The sequence below is a fragment of the Mesoplodon mirus genome (genome assembly GCF_964341445.2).
Source record: "Mesoplodon mirus genome assembly, chromosome: 2".
NCBI classification, from domain to species: Eukaryota; Metazoa; Chordata; class Mammalia; order Artiodactyla; family Ziphiidae; genus Mesoplodon; species Mesoplodon mirus.
This window is the reverse complement of record NC_138977.1, coordinates 137,656,664-137,679,771: the sequence shown is the minus strand read 5'-3', so window position 1 is coordinate 137,679,771 and position 23,108 is coordinate 137,656,664. Positions and strand designations below refer to the sequence as shown.

The following is a 23,108-nucleotide window of genomic DNA, read 5'->3' as shown; positions in this document are numbered from 1 at the left end:
TTTACAGCTCTTGTTTTTTCAGTGCCTTTTGCCAGGTTGAGAATGTTCCTCGTTTGGATCATTTTTTCAGCTTGTTCTTTCAAAGAGCACTTCAGCCTGCTAAACTACATTCCAGTGCCAGCCCCAGTACACAACAATATGATGCTTCCAGTGCAGTACTTTTAGACAATCTCCCTGGAGTTCGGTGGCTCACACTTCCACAGGATATTAAGGTAATCTTAGGTGTCATAAATAAGAATCAGAGCCAGTTGCCTTATATTCTTTTTTTTTTTTTTCTTTGCGGTACGCGGGCCTCTCACTGTTGTGGCCTCTCCCGTTGCGGAGCACAGGCTCCGGACGAGCAGGCTTAGCGGCCATGGCTCACGGGCCCAGCCACTGCGCAGCATGTGGAATCCTCCCAGACCGGGGCACGAACCCGTGTCCCCTGCATCGGCAGGCAGACTCTCAACCACTGCGCCACCAGGGAAGCCCGCCTTATATTCTTTATCTTCTCTCTCTCTTTTTCTTTTCTTAGGCTTTTTGTTATTTTCAGGGTTATGGGTAAGAGTTAAAGGGGCAATTGGTTGATAAGGTAGGAGGTTCAGTGCAGTGAACTTTTTCTTTCTAAATAGAAATTAGCTCTTTCATCTTACTTTAACATTTAAGCTTTGTTGGAATACTTTTCAGAAATCGTAATTATATGGTGTGTCTTACTTTTGAATTTTGTGATTTAGATTTTATAATGCAGGTTCATCGACTCAGGTAGATGAAATGACTGGCTAACAAATTAATAATAGCAAAATCTTTGTTTACATGAACATTTGTAATTAGCTTTTGCCCTGTGCCAGAGATAGATCACTAAAGGTAACATTCATGATGGTTAAACATTATCAATGTGACTTTAGTCATTTCTGTACATCCAAAATAACTTTACTGTTGAATGATTGAAAAGCTCATTTCAGACATTTTCATCAACAATAATGTATTTAGCCACAGCATTTGTAATAGTATTAATGAGGCACTATGCCATAGCAGTTCCCTACCCATGAAGAAACCGAGGTTATGTTGCAGTAATATCCCAATTCAAGATTCTGCTCTTCATGGAATTCTACAATATATGATCAAACAAATACCTTTTGAAGTTTAATAATAATTTAAACAGATATATCAGTCCCTTTGCTCAGTTTCCTCATCTGTAAAATGGGAACAATAATACTACCTACTTCATAAAGAAGTTATGAGTTATCACACATGAAATGCTTAGAATCATGCCTGGCACTTTGTAGTTGTAATTATAGCTGTGAGAGTACTATTATATAATGATTATTTGGAGGGAGTTGAGGGGTTAAAGCATATTTAAAGGAAACTTTACCTTCTTGTATTCTTTTTTGTCCTTGCGTTTGTCAACTGCCCCCTGCTGCATTTTGTATTTCAGGCCAATGATTATCATTTTCCTAAATCATATAAAAACTAATAAGTATGAGATAAAACTAAAAGTATGAGATATATAATTCTACTCCCATTAGTGTTTTCATAAGAAATCATAAGTGTTCAAAATAGACAGAATTTAACTAGATAACCTTACGTTTAAGATAGAAAGACACTGTTTCCACAGTCTGTCTCATGCCCATTCTGGGGTCTTTTTCTTCTGAAAGACACAAGGCTGCTTTTCGTGAGTCAGAGTTGCCATCTCATGAGGCCTGTCGGTCTGGTCTTGCCCAAGTTCTTTCTCCTGTCTTAGAATCTCTTCACTAAAGAAATCTCTTCCCTCAAAATAGTCTCTTCTGTGAGATTAGAGGTACTTAATATTTTTAGTGGTAAAGTCTTTAGACTTTGGATATATTAAGATTAAATATTATTTTCCTTCTAAGAGTTCTTGTTTAAGACATTTAAAATATAGCCTATTTTGGTCTTATAAATTCCATATGAAGGCTACCTTCTGTATTCAAATTTCTTTTTTATTGGCGTTTTTTTCCCTTAATTTGACATATATTTGATTAAAAGGACTGTATGCTTTTATTTCAACCTAAAAGAATATCAATCTGAGAAATCACTGTGTGAATTCTACTGTATATATTTTTTAATCTTTTGACTTATATCGTACCTGTTGCTTATCTCACCAAAGCTCTGGTTGTCTTTGTCCTTGTTGAGTTGGACACTACTGTATGCAGATCAGCCTTCATTGTGCCAGGTACTCAGATTTGTGCTGTGCTTTGGGAATCCAGAAAAGTCCTCTGGATACTCACAGTTTAGTTGGGTAGGTGGAATTAATACATGGGAAACAATGAGGATATAGCTTAGACATTTTCTATATTTTGTATTCTGGTTAAGAGAATTAAGAACAATATTTTTGCAAAGAGATAGATATCTTCTGATAAAGTGATCTAAAAGTCTCTGATGAATGTAAAGTTTAAAATACATAATAACCCTTAAAGTTTTTGTTTTGTTTTATCAGCAAACTCAAAGAACTCATACACTTTCCTTTTGCCTTTGAGATTTCTTACTGTGTGAAAAATAGTAGGGTTTATTGACTATATATATTCTAATGGAAAATATTACGGAATTTTATGCCTTGAGAAATTTAGTTAAAAGCATATGTGTGTGTAAGGTAATTTGTGCCTGGTAAATTTTAGGTGGAAATAGTTGTTTTTAACTTGGAAAAAAATGTACTTGTTCTGAGTTTAGTATATGATGAAGTCACACTTCTGTTTTCTTTCCCAGAGAACTTCCTTATTTTGTTTGTTTGTTTGTCAGGTTTTTAAAAAATAATTTTTCCTAAGATAAACTGGAGTAATAAAGAGAAAAGATATTTTACTTCTTCTCTTAAGGAATATGAAGAAGCAATTATAGTAACTTTGTATATTAGCCTGTAGAGTTCAGTAGCAGGAATAGCAACCTGTTAAACATTAATGTCTCTGAGATCAAAAATCACAAGTAGGTAATTTTCTTTTTGTCCTGTAGTCTTTCACAAGAGAAACTATAGCCACAAAAAGGAGAACATGAAGTATTTGCTAGATGCAGAAAAAAGTAGGTCACAAATGAGTAATAAGTCATACCATACGAAAAGCATTGAAAGGCGTGACTAATGTTTCCACAGCTTTTGTAGTCTCAGTAAGACACATTTGTGAAACAGTCCTGCAGAAAGTGCCTTGGCCTTAAAAAACAAAACAAGGATTATTTTTCACAAATACCGTATATGCTACAAGCTTCAACTGTCAATAGTTTCCAATTTATATATATGCATTACAGATTAAACTGCAGATTAAATTTATTCTGTTTTTAAATTTTGAATGCTTCAGCGAGGGACAAATACATGAAAGAGTTCAGGCAAATTCCATAGAAACAAAAGCTAAATCCTAAGAGATTTTTCTAATAACTCTGTAGGGTGGTTAAACTGTGCCAGGTTCCAGGGGGACACTTGCCTTCATGATTTAATCCGTGAATAAAGATGAACAGTCTTTTTATACAGAACATAGGAGGGAACAGGGAAGAATGTTGGATTCTTGGATTTTCCAAGAATCCAACTGTTGAAAAATATGTAGGAAATAGAAAAATTAAAACAATTCATAATAGACTGGCTACATTCAGATTGATTTTTTTTCCTCTTAAGATTTTTAAAATGTTAAACATTTTTCTAACAGAACTGTAAAGCAGCTTTTTAACCTCATGAATTAGTTTGCATTGAGTACAGAGTGAAGCCCATTTTGCAATAATTGAGATTTAATTGAAAAATGCCTATAGGTTAAAATACATTAATTTTTTTTTTTGTAATCGCAAAGCTTAAAAGCAAGATGTTCCATTTGGGGACATTTCTTAAATAACACAAAGGAGAGAGATATATTTATTCAATTCTTCAAGTAATTATTAAGCAATTTTATATGGTCATTACTAAAAAGTAAGTAATATGAGTTAAATGTTTGTGTTACTCTTTTTTTTTCTCACATAGGTGGAATTAGACACAGCATTGAGTGACTTGGAGGCTGCAGATTTTGCAGAACTGGTAAGAGAAGCAGTGGATTTTAGGAAAGGTTCATTGTTGATTTCTTGTTTTGTAATAAATCAGTCATTATTCTAAGTATTTTCCAAGGGGGCATGTAATAATCTTGGAATACATAACATTAGGTTTCTATATTGAAATGGACAAAATCTATTTTGCTTGCCTTAAGATTTTCTGTTCAGTTAAAAATATTTGTTACATAATGTATACGTAATGATTAATTACATTAGTACTGTTTGGAACCGGGCTTTGAGAGAAAGGATACACATGTAATATTGGCTGGTAGTATGGTTTTTAATCTTTTAAAAAGAACTATTGATATATTTCCTAGCTCTGTCCACTAGAGCACCACTATCACCCAGGCCATGGTGTATAAATAATATTTCTCGCTAAAGGGAACCAAGACTCCTATGAGAAATGACTGATTCCAGATTTAGGGCTGACAGTGTACAAGATAAGCCTGGCAACATCTTGTTATATCAGACATCCAGGAAGCTTTCAAAAAGTACTAGGGTTAATTTAGGGTTCAAGTAATCAGGAGAGACCTTGAAGAGGCTCCCTCTTGAGCATCTATAAGGACAGTAACTGCATTGGATTGAAGCACATCAGATATGTCTAAGTCCATGAGTTCATAATGGTACTGAAGAAAAAAAGAAAGTTCTTGGTCAACTTTGGAGGATGGTAAGGAACTAATTCATTATTGTGAAAACTGGTAATTAAGGAGAAAGAATCAAACATTTATCTGCCTTTCCTATCTGAACCATACCTCAAGGTTACCAAATAGAGATGAGGGGGAGTTTCTCTTTATGGAAGTGGTCTACCTAACATATCAAGAAAGAATGAGAGAATTGGAATACCATCATTTTTCAATTCCCCTCAGTGAGTTAAAGGATCTAAGCAATGATCATCAGTAGCTGTTAACATCACAAAAAGAAAGTCAGCCAGATAGTATGTGGTTCCTGATGGAAGCACACAAACCACCTATGAAATATACCTGATCACGCCTCCAGGTCTAACTACCAGTTTACAGGAAATACAGGGGAAGAGGGACATGTTAAATGACCCCATTTGGGGGAGGGGGATTGCAGTCAGCAAAATTCAGACTAGACACAACAGGACGGTTTCTTCAACAAATAAATTTGTTGAAGAAGGTGAGGGGGTGGGCGTGGGGTTAGAAGCTGAGAGAGACCTATTAGTCATAAGAGACTCAAGAAACATATCAACCAGTTTCAGTATATGGACCTTACTTGGATCCTGATTGAAGCAAGCAAAAATTTTTAAAACATCTATGAGACGATCAAGGAAATGAAAACACTGTTAACTGGATATTAGGTGGGAATAATTCTCTAGATGTGGTAATGATATTATAGTTATGTATTTTTTTAAGTCCTTCTGTTTTAGAGATGCATTCCAAAGTATTTACAGATGAAATGATATAACATCTGGGATTGATTTTGAAATAATTTACCAGGGAGAGGGAAGAAGGAGAGAGGGATAGAGATGAAACAAAATTAGCTATGTACTGGTCATTATTTAAGCTGGGTGATGATGGGCACATAGGAACTAATTATACTATTCTTTTTTTGTATATGCTAAAATTTTCAGTAATAAAAGTCTTTGAAGAGTAAATGGGAAGTTAGGAAGTAGAAGCAGTGAGGCTGGATCATTCTTCATAAGATTGCTGGTAAATGTAGGGAGAGAATATTAGCTTAAGGGGTGGCTTAGTCTTAGCTAAGATCCTGAGCAAATGGAAGTGTATTTTGTTTGTAAAAATAGTGGAAATTTAAGCAAGGTGAACTCTTCATAGGTCATAAATTTTTTCACTAATGGAAAAAAAATTAGCTAGATACTAATCATTAGGAGCAGTTTAGATCTAAAATATTCAAATATCTGGGTTTTTAGGAACCTATATCCAATAGATTTAATTAAAACTCTAATTCCTGCCTTTATGGAACATCATTTTAATGAGCAGTGGAACTAACTATGGCTAGAAAAAGATCTATTGGGATTCCTTGCATACAACGTCAAGACACAGTACATAAAAGAAAAAAGTTGATAAATTGAGAATGTAAAGTGATACATTTACTTTGGAAAACAGTTTGGCAGTTTCTTAATAACCTGAACATATACCTACCATATAATTCTGCCTTTCTATTCCTATCTAATTACCCAAGAGAAATGAAAGCTATGTCAGTACAAAGACCTGTAAACAAATGTTCATAACAGCTTCATTTTTAATAGCCAGAGACTATTCAAATAACTCAGGTGTCCATCAACTGGTGAATAGACAAAACAAATTGTGGTATATTCATGCAATGGAATAATATTCAGCAAAAAAATTGGCAGGGGGTATTGATGGAACTGTTCTCTATCCTGATTTTGGTGGCACACAGCTGTACACATTTGTCAGAACTTGCAGAATAATTCACAGTGAGTTTTACCTTAATTTAAATAAAAAGAAGGGGGCTTCCCTGGTGGCGCAGTGGTTGAGAGTCCGCCTGCTGATGCAGGGGACACGGGTTCGTGCCCCGGTCCGGGAAGATCCCACATGCCACGGAGCGGCTGGGCCCGTGAGCCATGGCCGCTGAGCCTGCGCGTCCGGAGCCTATGCTCCGCAACGGGAGAGGCCACAACAGTGAGAGGCCCGCGTACCGCAAAAAAAAAAGAAGGATTATTCTAAACTTTTTGTGAAATTAGATTTAAGATTTAATCTTATATTTTAATTCTGTGTTCTTTTCTTTAGTTGTTTTAAATTATTATTAAGGTATAATTTATATTCAGTACATTCTTCTGTGCCCTTTTATAGTCGGTCCCTCTCCCTACCCCTGCCCTCTGGCAACCACTGATCTGTTTTCTGTCCACATGGTTCTACCTTTTCTGGAATGTCATATAAGTTGAATCACATATGGTAGATAATATTTTGGGTCTGACTTTTTTAAGTAGGAAGTTAAAATATGTCTTTTTATACAAATATTACATGAGTACATTTTTAGGGAGAAGTACAAACAACAAACATAAATCTAGCATTTTGCTTGACCACTCATACATCAAAACCAGCCCTATTCTTAGAGTTAACCATTGTTATCAGTTGATATATATTCTTGGTAACCTTGTATTTATGATCATACACTGAAGTAATTTTGTCTGATAATGTTCAGTATAGATGATGCTTTCACACTGCTAGTAGCTATATAAACTGATGCAACCTTTCAGGAACGCAATCTGGCAAAATACTTTAAAAATATATATCTTCCGATCTCGGAATTCAACCTCCAGGACCTTATCAACTAAGGAAGATATCAGGGATGTACACAAAATTTCTTTATAGGAATTATCTGCACAACACTATACCCTGAAAAAATTACTGGAAACAAATTAAAATACCACATTATGGAATCTGTTAAATAATACATCCATTAAAATCATGTTTAGAAAACTGTCTATTGATATGAAAAAATGTTCAAGATCATTTTCTAAGGAAAAAGCAGGGTCCAAAACTATACACATAAAACAGCTTGCCCACACCCGTTGGGATGGCTACCATTAAAAACAAGCAAACAAACACCCCAGAAACACCAAGTGTTGGCAAGGATGTAGAAAAATTGGAACCCCCGTGCATTGTTAGTGGGAATGCAAACAGTGCAAATGCTATAGAAAACAGCATGGTGGCCCCCCAAAAAATCAAAACCAGAACTACCACATGACCCAGCAATTCCATATACTCAGAAGAATTAAAAGCACAATCTTGAAGAGATATTTGCACACCCACATTCACAGCAGCATCATTCGCAACAGCCAAAAGGAGAAAGCAACCCCAGTGTCCACCAACAGATGAATGAACAAACAAATAGACAAATCCATGGAAAATACATACAATGGAACATGACTCAGCCCCAAAAAGGAAGTAAATTCTGACATAGGCCTCAACGTGGATGAACCCAGAGGACAGATACCACACTAGGTGAACCAAGTCCATCATGAAAAGACAAAATAGGGACTTCCCTGGTGGTCCAGTGGTAAAGAAGCCGCCTTGCAATTCAGGGGACACAGGTTCGACCCCTGGTCAGGGAACTAAGATCCCACATGCCAAGGGGCAACTAAGTCCACATGCCACAACTATTGAGCTCACACACCTCAACTAGAGAGCCTGTGTGCCTCAAACTACAGAGCCCACACGTCCTGGAGCCTGTGCACCACAGCTAGAGAAGAGCCACAACTAGAGAGAAGCCCGCACACCACAATGAAGAGCCTGCGCTGCAATGAAAGATCCCGCATACCTCAAGAAAGATTCCGTGTGCCACAAGTAAGACCCGATGCAGCCAAAAATAAATAATAAATAAATCTTTAAAAAAAAAAAAAAAAAAGACAAAGTAGTGCACAATTCCACCCACAGGAGATGCCTAAAGTAATCAAACTCATAAAGACAGAAAGTAGAAGAGTGGATGCCAGGGGCTGCAGGAAGGCGGGGGCGGGGGGGAATGGAGAGTTGTTTAACGGATACGGTGTTTTAGTTTTGCAAGAGGAAGAGTTCTGGAGATTTGGCTGCCCAACAGTGTGAATGTACATAACACTACTCAGCTGTACACTTAAAAATGATTAAGATGGGCTTCCCTGGTGGCGCAGTGGTTGAGAGTCCGCCTGCCAATGCAGGGGACACGGGTTCGTGCCCCGGTCCGGGAAGATCCCACATGCCGTGGAGCAGCTAGACCCGTGAGCCTTGGCTGCTGAGCCTGCACGTCCAAAGCCTGTGCTCCGCAACGGGAGAGGCCACAGCAGTGAGAGGCCCGTGTACCGCAAAAAAAAAAAAAAAAAAAAAAAAAAGATTAAGATGGTAAATTTTATATTATGTGTATTTTACCATGATCAAAATTTTAATTAAAACAATTTTTAATTAATTAATTAATTTCTATTTCATGCTTTTTTAATATTACTGAACACCCACTTAATCGCATTCCAGAGAAGGGTGACATTTCTGGGGCACAGAAAGAATGGTATTCACAGCTATTTCCCCAATCACATTTACTACCATGAAGCCAATCAGAGCTTCCAGACCCTCAAAAAGCTTCCAGTGAACTTAATACCTTGTTCTTAAATATGAGGACAGTAAAGCATCACAAGAAATATCTTTGACATAAAGGCAGCCAAAACAAATGAAAAACGGTGGGCCTGATTTCTTTCACTTAGCATAATGCATTTGAGATTCATTCATGTTGTCTATATCAGTAGTTCAGTCCTTTTTATTGCTGATAGTATTCCATTGTATGATGATATCACAGTGTTTATCCATTCCCCAACTGAGGGATATTTAGATTTTTTCCAGTTTTCAGTTTTCCTTAGGTTTCGTTGTGTTGTTTTTTTTTTCAACTTACAAAAGTAATGCATGCATATTCGTTAAAAATAAATGCAAGCATGGTTATTAAAAACAAATGTCCTCCCTCCTCATCCCTCTCCCCCAGTTCCATCCCCAGTTACACCTGCTTTTACAGTTTGGAATATATTCTTCCAGACCCTTCTCTATACACATACATACCCCCATACAAACCAACACATATGTATATACATACATGTATATAATTGGGGGTGCTGTTTTTAACAAGACTTAGATCATAGTGAATATTTTGTTCCACAGCTTGCATTCTTTGCTGAACAATGTATTCTAAAACCTTTGTGCTTGCTCATATAGATGAACCTTATTTTTTTAAACAGATGTATGATATTTTGTGATGTGAACATAACCTTATTTCCTTAACCATTTTCCATTGTTGAACTTTATCTCCAGTGTTTGCATATTACAAATTCTACTCTTAACTTTTTATACAAACATCTTGAATCTCTTGTTCAAGTATTTCTGTAGATTTCTAAAAGAGGAATTACTCAAAGAGTATGTGTATTTAATTTTTTTTCTTTACGTACTGCTCAGTTGCCCCCAAATAGGTTGTACCAATTTGTACTTTCAAAAATAGTATATGGTAGTATTGGATATTTTAGGTGATGTCCAGTAGAAGCATTTTGTCTTGGTAGATTTCTTTCAATCCCTCTTGGGGTAACAAATCTTATGTTCTACTCTTAGATGTCTCTAATCAACATTATCTTACAAGAATCAAAAATAAGATTGTTCTCAGTCAAAAATAAATATATAGGCACCTTATGTCTCACCCTAATAGCCTAGTATATTGATTTCTAAAGAAGGCACTATGAAAAGTTCAGTTACTACAAGGACCTGCTGTTCAGGGAACTATATTCAATATCTTGTAATAACCTATAAAGGAAAAGAATCTGAAAAAGAATGGGTGTGTGTGTGTGTGTGTGTGTAACTGAATCACCTTGCTGTACAACTGAAACACTGTAAATCAACTATACTTCCATAATAAATAAATAAATACCAAAAGAAGAAGAGATAAGTTACTAAAGAATGTAATTTCCATTTTAACTGTTGTAGCTTAACTAGGATTTTTTTAAATCATAAAATATATATATATATATAGTTATATATCTATAAAATTTTATATATATATAATCCACTGTGTTTTTTCCCCCAGTCTGAGGATTACTATGACATGAGACGGCTATATACAATTTTGGGCTCTTCTCTATTTTACAAGGTAAGTTGAAGCTTGAAATTTTTATATATGTCATACTGCTATATGAACAGACCTAAAGTAAATTTTCGCAAATTGTTACAGACATGAAAAATACACTTAACTCTTTTGCTCTGAATGTAGGTACCATAAAATTTAGATCTTAAAACAAGACTTGTACCTACATATTTACAAATACAATAAATATTTCTGGTTTCATTACATTTTAAAGCATTTACAAACGTGTAAGAGAGAAACAGTACTCAAAGAACCAAGTGTATATGAGAGGAGAGCAATACTACTTTGTTGATTTCCTTTTGCAATCATGTGTTTTTTTTTTCTTATCTTCAGAAAGTAACTATACATCTTTCTGGTAAATTTTCTAACATTAAGTAGTTGACTTCCATGTAAAGCAAGTTAAACATCCAATGAATTTAAGTATTTTAATTTTTAAAAAAGATTTTTAAGCACAATATAAAACATCTAAAGAAGAATCAAACAATACAGAACTGTAAGCAGTGAAAAGTAAGTCTCTCCCCACCTCGACTCCTGCTTCTCTGCTTTTCATCTTCAGAATTCAGTGCTTTGGTAATTTTGCCAAATTCTCAGGCTAGTGCTACTTAGAGGTGATCTTGCTTTATGCTAAAGTGTACCTGTTATAGACTTAAGTTATCCCAAATACTTGATGTCTAGTTGAAAAAAAACATCTATTTTTACTATGTCTTCATTTATTCCATTTGAAACTGGAATATTTTAAGCCAACTGAAGAAATACCTATAAAAGTCTTAGAACTATATTATAGGATTATTGCTTTATGTCACTAGTTGACTTTTATTCTCTGTGGTTAAATTCAAGGGTTATTTGATATGCAGTCATTTGCCTAAGGATGATCTTATTGATATTGCTGTATACTGTCGCCACTATTGCCTACTGCCTTTAGCAGCAAAACAAAGAATTGGTCAGTTGGTAATATGGAGAGAAGTATTTCCTCGACATCACCTCCAACCTTCTACAGACTCAAACACTGAAGTCTTTCAGGAACCTGAAGGGAGGTATTTTTTGCTAATTGTTGGCTTGGTAAGTTTACCTTAGTTTTTCTTGGGATTTTTTTTTTTTTTTTTTTTGCCATTTACAGACTAAATAAATACACAAACAAAAATGATAGTTTAAAATTATAAGCATGTCAAATAGTAGTATTCAAACAAAATATGTGCCCTTATTTCTTTTGTATCCATTTAATACTCATAGAGAAATATTAATGAAACTCAAGATAAGATTTTAGCAGGTTCTTAAGATCTTTTGTTCCCATTTCTATAAAAACAGAGGTTTTATCTTCTAGTTTGCTTTGGGAAATAGAGAGAGACATGAAAAGAATATAGAACCAGAAACAGAATAAATATGTGTTTGTAAATGAAAGGACTACCAATTATTGAGGCTCTTTGAAGGCTACCTTAGGGAATTTCATGTGCCAAAAGTGGCAGTTGATGGTATATCAGGATAAGGCAATGTGAGATTTGTTTTCAAGGGTGATCAAGAAGCACTGAGGATAACTAAGAAGGGGAGGGAGGATTTTTCAATAATCATCACATGATTATGCCACATGCCCATATCTGTTTAGTATTCATAAATTTATACATGCATGTTACATATAAATATTTTCATGCAGCTAAACCTATATTAATTATTTTTCTTATAGAGACATTATATGTTGTGTGTACTATTAGAAGCTGGAGGCTGTGCATCCAAAGCTGTTGGGAATCCTGGACCGGACTGTATATATGTGGATCAGGTCAAAACAACTCTTCACCAGCTGGAAGGGGTAGATTCCCGCATAAATGAACGGCTAGCCTCTTCTGCAACCCCCTGTTTGTCTTGTGCTGACTGGTTTCTTGCTGGATCACATGAAAAATTAGATAATTTAACAACCTCACCTATCCTCAGTAGGCTACAAGGTACTTCCAAAGTAGCAACCTCTCCAACATGCAGAAGAACTCTTTTTGGTGACTATTCCCTAAAGACACGTAAGCCCATTCCATCCAGAAGTGGAGGATCTGACACTGGTTGTGAAGGTGGAGAAGGTGTTGGCCTGAGTCCCCACACTACAGCATCTCAGGGTTCTGATGGTTCAGAAGAAAGTGGGGCCTTGCTTAAGGTGTGTGTTCATTCAAGTGTGTACATTCTGGGAGCTAAGCTGTCTCTCCAGTCCTTACTTATAACTGCAAGAGAATTTTTAATGGCAGATACTTCCTCATTTGTACTAGTGGTTTTAGTCACTGTTGGCAAACCAACGATTTAGGACCAAAGAAAGAAGAAAATGTCAAGTAATAAAACATTAGCCCCTTGACAGCTAGGACATCTACTTGACAGTAATTACAAGTAGGGAAACTCTTTTATCCCGCTTTCCATGTTCAACTCTTTCTTTTCTATTCACAGTGATAACAGAAAACATCCTACTTTTGGGGCATTTGGTGGCTGATCTAATTAAATAACCTAGGAAGTGTTCAGTAGAAACAAGAGAACCAGAAACTTTAAAAAATTATATAGATAGATAGGTAGATAGATAGATAGATAGATTCGATCTCCTAATTCCAAACAATAGAGCACTCTTGGAGCCCTAAGTGGGTATATTTAGGAAGTACTCACATTGGTGGTACTCATTATCCAAGTCTGTGAAATTGGTAGGAAATATAGGAGGAGGATAAGATAGGATTTGGATAGACTTAAAGAGCCCTGAACAACTCCTAAAAGAAATTGAATTAATCTCTAAGATTCAGCCATTTAACAAATATTGATGGAGCATCTACTATGTGCCAAGGGCTATGCTACACACAGGAGATAAAAAGATGAGTAAGATGCAGCTCTTGCCTTCGAGGAGTGCAGAGTCTAGAGAGGGGGATAAGTATGCATACATATAAATTGTAACAAAATTTAGTGATAGCTCCATTATGGCTCCAGTAGGTTTACGGGGAGAACTGTCATGTCTTCCCATGACATGGCCCTTGGGTCACTGTTAGCATAGGATAAGCCAAGAAGTACAAGTTAGCATCAAAAATATTTAAAAGAAACATTGCAAAATAGTAAGTAGTTCTCTTAGAAGGATTTTTAGTTTTACGTAATTTCTCCTGTTTGATTCCATTCTTAGATATAAACGGATCTACTTAATAATACTTTTTATTTAGGTCACTAAAAAGAAGTCTACTCTTCCAAATCCATTGCATTTGGGGAACCTGAAAAAGGACCTTTCAGAAAAAGAATTGGATATATATAATACAATGAAGTAAGAAACTTCCTTGTTTTATTCTTTTTCACTTAACTCTGTGTCTTCGAGGAAATGTTACAACAAAAAAGTGCTATTCCATAACATATAGAGATTTTATTCAACAAATGTAATTATGATATCTCTTACATATGAAAGGTAATAGCTATGCTATTTCTTTAATATCTTTCATTATACATATAGGAAACATACTCAGATTATAAAAATTAAAAAGCATACAAAGTAATACTTCAAAATATGAAAGTTCCCACTTATGTCTTTTCCACAGGTAACCTCCCTTTTGTGTGTCTAGTTTTTACATTAGAGTTTACTATTTTTAGACTCTGGTGGATGCTGTGTTTTTGCAGATAGTGCTCAGCCCTGGGTACTTATTCCCAGTGCTTGAGAGTGATGGCTGCTAATGGCTCATACATGGCTGAGTCCCTCCCCGGCCTTGTCCTATTTGGAAGTTTACTGACTCCGCCAAGGTTACAACCTCTCTCTAGGAGTAGCCTACATCTAATGACTAATAGATAAGTAAGTACAAAGGCTTGGCCCCTACTTAAATTCAGGACAACTCTAAAAGGCCATCCAAGCTTCAGCATTCCCGGTGGTATCTGTTGAGACGTCTGTCACAACTGCGGCGCGGTTCAACTTCTCCCACTGCTCAGTCCTTCAGTCTTACCCCCACAGGTGTTGTTTCCAAGCATCCTCCCTGATAAACTTCCTCCCTGCATATCTCCCGATCAGAGTCTGGGGCCAGAGAACTGAGCCTGTGACACCCTCTTTAGAAAATAGGTAAAACCTCAAATTTACAGTAAGTAGGGAATTCTGATGTAAAAGGAACTAAGTGAGAGGAGCATGTTTAACAGCTTAATTATTAAAATATGAAATGTTACATATTTACTTCTTGTTGGGCAAGAACAAGAACACTATTATGTGGTGACAAGCTGGTCTTCCTGAGCTTCATCTGCTATTTAATTACGATGTCATGCATGGTATCAACTTGTGTAAAAAAGTCAATTGCACACTTTCTGTTTTTGTTTTTGGTTTTTTTTTTTTTTTTGGCCGTACCATGCGGCTTGCGGGATCTTAGTTCCTTAATCAGGGATTGAACCCGCGCCCTCAGCAGTGAAGTGCAGAGTCCTAACCACTGGACCACCAGGGCATTCCCTCAATTGCACACTTTTATTTGAACAAGTAGACATATACAAATAGAATTCCCATTAAAAACAAAAGAAGTTCAGAGCTACCGCCTTCTTCATCATTGAAACATTTTATAATAAGTTCAAATACATATCTCACAGAGTTGTCAGGAAAAGCCTTTTTCCTGAAGTCAGGGCAAAATCAAGATAATTTGTCTACATAAAATAATGCACTGGAAATATTGATATAATGTGTTAAAATTTGGAATTTAATGCCTTCCAATATGATGTTTAATTTTTTAATAGTTAAAAATGTTTTTTAATCAAAGAAATCTAAATCAAACCTTTGTTGGAAGCCTGAAATACCTTCCCCAAACCCTAGTCTTCCATTTAACAAAAACTACTGCTCTGAATTTTTATTACCTCCATATCTTATTTTTTAAATATGTATGTGTGTTATTTGGGCTTTATCTCTAGTAAAAAGAAACTTTTTCCAAGTTTATAACTTAAGTTTATATTATAACAACATAAATTTATAATTATGTTAAATTAAGCATAAAGTAATATGTGATGTAAATCATAGGCTCTCCTATTTAAAAGGATGCTACAGATGCATATTTATTCTCTTTATTAACATGGAAAGATCTTCAAACTATGTAGTTAATTTTAAAAGTGTGATATAAACCAGTGTGTAATATATTATCCTAATTTGTATTTGTTTTTGTAAAATAAAAATATATAACATACTAAAAACAACAATATACAGAAAACATTTCATTCAGTAACCAAGTCCTATCCATTCTGCATGGATCCAACACCTAATGATCCTACCCTAGATCAAGCTCCTATTCTCTCACCTGGTTGTATTGCAATGGGCTCCCAACTCCCAGCCTACCCTGAATCCATTCTCTGCTGTAGGAGTGACCTTTCTGAAGAACTAATCTGATTTAATCTACATTTTTTTGAACAAATATTTGTCATCCCAGTGAGTAATTGCTTGTTTGATGATTTTTAAACTTTCGGTTTATACACTCAGTGAGTTAATATACACTGAGTTGATTTATGGTTTTCAAGCACTAGACCTGCTCATTTTGTCGTGGGTTTGTTTTCAGAGAAAATGAAAGAAGTTAACACAAATGTTAATTCTAAACTTCCCTAAATAGGAATCTTATTAATTAATAATTCCTATTAAGAATTAATGATTCTTGGGCTTCACTGGTGGCGCAGTGGTTGAGAGTCCGCCTGCCGATGCAGGGGATACGGGTTCATGCCCTGGTCCGGGAAGATCCCACATGCCACGGAGCGGCTGGGCCCGTGGGCCATGGCCTCTGAGCCTGCGCGTCCGGAGCCTGTGCTCCGCAATGAGAGAGGCCACGACAGTGAGAGGCCCGTGTACAACAACAACAAAAAAAAAACAAAAGAATTAATGATTCTTATTAAGAATCATTTCTGTTCTATACCTTTTCTTGAATTTGGTGACCTCAGGATTAAAATGTATGTTTTAAATTATTTTCCTTTTTGAATAATTATAATTTTTTTCATTTTGATTATTTTTTACTTGATTGAAAAAATATCAGCCACCAGTATTAATGAGCCAACCACCCTATGGCAAAGTATGAGAAAAATTTGTAGATGATCTCCTTCCCTGCCTATCCCCCATCTCTAAAGAGAACCAAGAGCATTAGTTAGTGATCAAAAGTTATTCTGATCTTGCTGCCTAATTAATAGTTTAACAGGAATTTTGTTACCATGGATGATTGAGGCAGTATTTAGACTAAGAGCTGAAATATGCCTTTGCTTTGCCTCTGTGCTATGGCTGGAAGAAAAATCAACTAAATGAATTTTTTTAATAGACATTAGAATGAGAATAGAGCAGCCTGAGTGAGATGCAGCTGGGGAATTGCTGTCCATGTAGTTAAAGATTGCCAATCAGGAAAAAGCAAGGTATAGTGGAGCAGAGTCAGTTAAGCTCTGACACTTAGCTATGTGGCCTCAAACAAGTTAATCCAAGTCCTCTGAACATTGATTTCCTCACGGTTGAAATGAGGATAGTAATGTTTAATATCTTACAGGGTCATTATGAGAATTAAGGTATTTTAAAGCACCTACCCTGGAACATAGAAGACATTCAGTATATGATAACTGTTGCCATTATTTCATTGTTGCTGTTATTGTTGCTCTTTAGCTCTTCATACTGCTGGCAGAAATAAGCAGTATTTATAGGTTCTCCTGGCCTGTCTGAGATCTCAGTAGGGGAAGAAAGGATGGAGAAGAAGAATGGAGAAGTGAAAATAGTAAGAGAACATAGAAGAGAAGGAAAACTGTAATGATAAGAAGTAGTAGAATACTTCTAGCAATTGCCATGGTATTCTAGAATATTAACTCAGCTTTGCAGTTGGTAATAATAATTTTATTTTTCTTCAGGATCATCAGTTTGACTATCGTGGTAAAAGACTTTAATGCTACTAACTGAAAAGCTTAGTTTATTGGAAGGTGTTTTTATTTGTGGTCCACGCTAGACATATCTTGTTTATGGCTTGTAGATATCTGGGCCAGACATGGGCTGTTATTCATTACCAACCATGGAAAAAGAGGAGTTTAGCCAGTTTGGGTTGCTTAGCAAAGGGATGATTAAGTTACTTGCAAACGAATTGGTGTTTATTTATCCTTGCATAACATGTAGTGTTTGCCTCCATTAAGGGAATTGATAATAACCCTAGCCTGTATTTCAGATAAGGAGGAAGAGGGAATTCAATGTTTGGCCTAGTTTCCCTTCCCTAATTACACTCCTAAGTATTCTGTTGTAGTTAAAAGCTTATTAGGTGTCTACAGCATTCAAAATGAAGCAACATTTTTAAGTTTACTTCTAATATCTTTTTTTTTTTTCTTTTCAAGATTGACGTCTGGTCCTGAGAACACACTTTTCCACTATGTCGCTTTAGAAACAGTGCAAGGGATCTTTATTACTCCTACCCACGAAGAGGTGGCACAGCTAAGTGGCTCTATCCATCCTCAGCTGATAAAAAATTTCCATCAGTGTTGTCTCTCCATTCGTGCAGTTTTCCAACAAACATTGGTTGAAGAGGTAGGGCACTGCTATAAATATAATTTTCTGCCAGTTTATTTCCAGACCTCTAAATATTCTCTCTAAAACTCTTTAATCAATATGTCCAGCAATGACTGTTTTCATTTATTTTTTTTAACAGTCATTCCATCTACCTTGAATGCCAAAGGATTATATTCACTGTACTTAACTTTAAAACTTTGTTTCATAATTCTGAGTTTGATGTCCCGGATTACTATTTCAGGAAACGGTGGACCTGTGTGTTTTCTATAGCAAAGTAGAACATAGTAGTTTGTAATGTAAACTTGCCTCCCATATTTGACCCAACCATTTCTCGGACAGTTATCTTTACCACTTGGTAACTGATAATTCTTTAAGTGTTCTACCAGCAGGATAAGGTATTTTGGAACAAAATGGAATAAAGTATAGCAGTAGGCGCAATACTGTTATGTTTCAGCCACTTGGCTTGTTGGTTGGTTGCTTGCTTGCTTGCTTGCGTGCTTGCTTTTCAATCCAGGATGAAGTTTCATTTAATATTGTACCTCTGGATAAGCAGTAATGTTGTATACAATTAAAATATCAAGTAGATAGTTTTAATAGCAGGGAAAGATAAGTATTGATTTCTTGAAAAGGATAAACATACAGAAGTTTACTTGTGACTGGTCAAACATCATACTGCCAAAAAAAAAACCAAAACTCCCTGAAGAATGATTGTAATGTACATAGCAATACGTGTACTAAGGATACTAAATTTGTGAAGAATTTAGGCTTAAAGGTAGAAGAACATTGGGCTGGGAGTAAGGAATCCTGGACTGAGCCTTATAAATTCTTCCTGTTTTCTCAGCTTAAAGTGAGTGAGCTGAATTATATCATCTCTTAGAACTCATTCAGCAGTAAAATTCTTTGTCTTACAGGATTTCTTCTTCGAGCTATCAGAAATTGGTATTCAACAAAATGTTGTGTTTGACTATATATCTCTATGTGCTTTGCATTCTTAGGCTCCTCCTTTCCTGTTTAACATACTGATAGATTCTATAAGGTTTATTTCATTAACTTATTTAGTAATATTTGGTAATATAAATTAGGCTTCCCCATATTATTTAAATATTGAGGTACCTACTACACACCAGATACTACTCAAGATGCTGGGGATACAGCAGTGAACAAAACAAAGTCTCTTTCCTCATGAAGCCTGTATTCTAACAGGGGAGGCTAATAAATTAGCAAGCAGTGTAATATATCAGGTAGGGTAAGTTTCAAGAGGAGTAATAAAGTAAGGTTGAGAGGTGGGGGTAACTATTTTGAAAGATGCCTCTGATCATGTCAAGTAATATTTGAACAGAGACCTAAATAAAGTGAGGGACCAAGCCATGTGGCAGATGTGGAGGCACAGCTTCCAGGTAGAAGGAACAGCAAGTACAAAGCCACAGAGGTAGGGCGGCTGAGAGAGCCCTGGAATGGGCTGAGTAGGGAGAAGAGTGGTAGCAGTTGAGATGGCAAAGGTAGCAGGGCCAGGTCATGTATGGCCCAATAGATTAGAGAGTCTGGGCTTTGTTTGGAAGAAGATGGGAGGTTCTTGGGCAGTTCTGAGCAGAGCAGGGACATGATCCTTAGTTTTGAAAGGATCACTCATGCTACTGTGAACGAGCTTGTAGGGTAGAGAGGGTGGAGGCAGGGACCAGTTAGGAGCTGTGGAAATTCTCAAAGCAAGAAGTCAGTGGCTTCTGGATCTTGAATATATTTTGGAGGATGAGCCAAAAGGATTTGCTGATGTCTTAAATAAGTATTTTGAGAGAAAGAGCAGAATCAAGGATCACTCCACTGTTTTGGCCTGAGCTTTACAAAAAGTCTTTATATTCCAAATGAGTCACTGGTTTGCTAATGATTTACTCAGTGGGAAATTTAGAGTATGCTTCAGAGGAAGAGACAATACTGCTTTAAGTATATGTGTTTTAAGTATATTACAAAATCATCTATTCATTTAGTAACTCATTAGTAATCTGTTCATTACTGTGTATCAAGCACAGCTGCTTTCAAAGAATACAAAGATGAATAGCGTATTTTGTCTGCCCTGGAAAAGAGATTTTAATGCACTGGGAAAAACAAACCTATAAACTGATGATATAATATAGCGTATATATATACGCTATATTATATAGCGTATATAATATAATATAATATAGCGTAAATACTAATAAGGTAGGGCTGTGAACAAAATGTTCCCTTGGAGAGTCAAGAGAGACTTTATCCGTGAAGTCTCTTTTAGGAGATGGTATTTCAAGTAAGTATGAGGGGACTTCCCTGGTGGCACAGTGGTTAAGAATCGGCCTGCCAGTGCAGGGAACACAGGTTCAAGCCCTGGTCCCAGAAGATCCCACATGCCGTGGAGCAGCTAAGCCCGTGCGCCACAACTACTGAGCCTGTGCTCTGGAGCCTGCGAGCCATAACTACTGAGCCTGTGCGCCACAACTACTGAAGCCCGCACGCCTGGAGCCCGTGCTCTGCAACAAGAGAAGCCACAGCAATGAGAAACCCGCGCACCGCAACAAAGAGTAGCCCCTGCTCGCTGCGTGCAGCAACGAACACCCAACACAGCCAAAAACAAATAAATAAACAAATAAATAAATGTATAAAAAATAATATTAAAGTAAGTATGAGGAAGAATAGAAATTTTCCTGCAGGTAAAGAGAAGAATGTCATTGCAGGCACTTAAAGTATTACGATCAACCAATTCAAATCTATATATAAAACGTTTTAAAGTAACACTATTAATACCAGTTAATATTAATAATACCTATTAATTTACAGAAGAAGAAAGCACTAAATGGTGGAGATCATTCAGGTTCTACAAATTCAGTGTCTTCTCTTAACCCTGTGAAAGAACATGGTGTATTGTTTGAATGCTCACCTGAAAACTGGACTGATCAGAGAAAAACACCACCAGTTATGGCTTACTGGGTAGTAGGGTAAGTGGAAAAAATATTAAGAAGTGACAGAAAAGTGGTAATGGAGATAAACATGTTCAGATATAGGCATGGAATTATTAACCTAACTATAATATTTTAATGTATTTTAGAATTTTATTTCCTAAGTATCTCCTTTAAATTGCTCCCAACTCTTTTTCTGTTAAAAAAAAAAGAAGAAAACTTATTCAGTTATCTTACAAAATTGTATTAGTCATACACTAAAAGGTAATGAGTCTACACTTTCACTGCTATTTCCTTCTCTCTGTCCCTACTTCTTTTCTTCCCTCTCTCCTCCTTTCTTTCCCTCTTCTCTTCCCCTCTCCTTCTCCTACCCCCAACTAACTACAAGACCCTGCCCTCCCTGGCCCCTGCCCACCTGTCTGTTTCCACCTCCTGTCACTCTCTTCCTCCGTCCACTGTGCACAGTCACATTGGATGGGGGATGGTCTACTTCTTCACCTTTGCATATCTGGCTCCTGGATATTCAGACCAGTGCTAGCGTGCCATCCCCTGTTAAAGAGACAAGCCATGATCTCTTGCCCACATTAAAGTGGCTACTTGGTTATTCTCTGTTCTATCACCCCTTTATTCTTAATTTTCTTGTTTGTTTATGATCTTTCTCCCCCTCACTAGAATGTCAGATTTATGAGGTCAGGAATTGATCTGTCTTGTCCACCACTGGCACCTGCACCTGGCACACAGTCACTTGATAAATATGTAAGGATTTAGTAAATGGAGCTGTGCTTGGCAAAATGTGGTGGTGGGTAGGTGGACTGGCACACGCAAAGCAAAACACAGTCATTGCATCTGATGGTCTTACATCTAGCAGAAGAAATATGAAACATGCTTAAATACCTATGTATATATGGATGCATATTCTATGGAGATAGAGAGAAAGATAGCTGGCTATATATAATAAATTAGGTAATACAACCAAACACTCTGGGAATTCCAAGGAAGGGGGGGAAATCTAAGCTGAGATTATAAAGAAAGGCTTAGAGGTTCCATTGATCTGCTTTAGAAAATTAATTGGATTTTGGATAGAGCATTCTAGGAAAAGGATGGGATGAATAAAGATCCAAACAGGGGAAATCATAAGGCATGGCAGTGAGTAGACTGGTTTGCTAGAATGGTAGGGGAATAGCATATGCAAAGATGAAGTGAAAGATCAAGCTGGAAAGCTAAGTTAGGACCACTGCAGAGAGCCTTCAATTCCTGACTAAGGAATTGAATTTTGAGGAAAATATTGAGCCACTGACAGTTCTTTGAGTTGCGGTAGAGAATTGGTGGAGGAAGGAGCACAGAGTAAGGTGGGACTAATGTTACTGGACACCATCATATAGTACTAAGCTGTATGACAAATGCTTTACAAAGGCTATCCAAAGCAGTAATTCCCATGTGCTGGTCCACGGGATTTAGAATCACCTGAGTCACTTATTAAAATCAGAGATGCCTGCACCCCAACCCAGACCTACTGAACCATAATCTATGGGAGTGGGACTCTGTATGTTTAGTAAGCTCACTTGTGATTCTGATGTGTAACCAACCAAGCTTGGGAGCATCAGCATGATCAAAACTCAGTGTAGTGTGATCAGAGCTGTGCTATTGGAAGATCAAGCTGGGAGCAGCAAATGAAAACAGTGTGGACACAGGAGAGAATAGAGATAAGAAGACCAGTTAGGCACACATGCAGGTGTACAGTGGAGCCTTAACTACATTCACAATTGGAATTGAAAAAAATCAATAGGTGTTGAATTATGACAATGCTGATCTATGTAGAATAGAGAAATTTAAGGAAGTCAGGCAGAACTACACCTGATTTAAATGGCTTGATTTGTATACATTAGTATTGATTAAATAGACTAAAATTTTAACTCTTTAAGACAATCAAAGTTTCAATGTTAATCCCAATTCAATGTCTAATAACTATTGTACTTAGAATGATGGTACACCATTGCTGTATTGTAATAATAATGACTACATTTAATACTTTAAAACTGAGGGACATGATTATACATATTGGTATAATAGGCTTTTTACACTCTGGAAAAATAAACATAATTGACCTAAGGCATATATTATTTATTTTATAATAAATCCAGCTGCATTTCCCCCTACTGTAG

At 36.4% G+C, this 23,108-nt stretch overlaps 1 protein-coding gene across 3 annotated transcripts in view; it reads left to right on the top strand.

Annotated features, from left to right (window-relative positions):
* Positions 1 to 23,108, top strand: part of INTU (inturned planar cell polarity protein) — a gene marked incomplete at its 5' end in the record, with an annotated part of 82,628 nt that overhangs the window by 56,400 nt on the left and 3,120 nt on the right. For 2 of the 3 annotated variants that reach the window (XM_082633113.1, XM_082633111.1), the window contains 8 exons: positions 23 to 212; positions 3,926 to 3,979; positions 10,516 to 10,578; positions 11,410 to 11,631; positions 12,251 to 12,706; positions 13,734 to 13,831; positions 17,851 to 18,040; positions 20,828 to 20,985. In XM_082633113.1, the coding sequence (XP_082489239.1) occupies positions 23 to 212; positions 3,926 to 3,979; positions 10,516 to 10,578; positions 11,410 to 11,631; positions 12,251 to 12,706; positions 13,734 to 13,831; positions 17,851 to 18,040; positions 20,828 to 20,985 (1,431 nt within the window). The remainder of the gene's footprint in view (positions 1 to 22; positions 213 to 3,925; positions 3,980 to 10,515; positions 10,579 to 11,409; positions 11,632 to 12,250; positions 12,707 to 13,733; positions 13,832 to 17,850; positions 18,041 to 20,827; positions 20,986 to 23,108) is intronic. The other variant, XM_082633112.1, reaches the window with a different exon arrangement.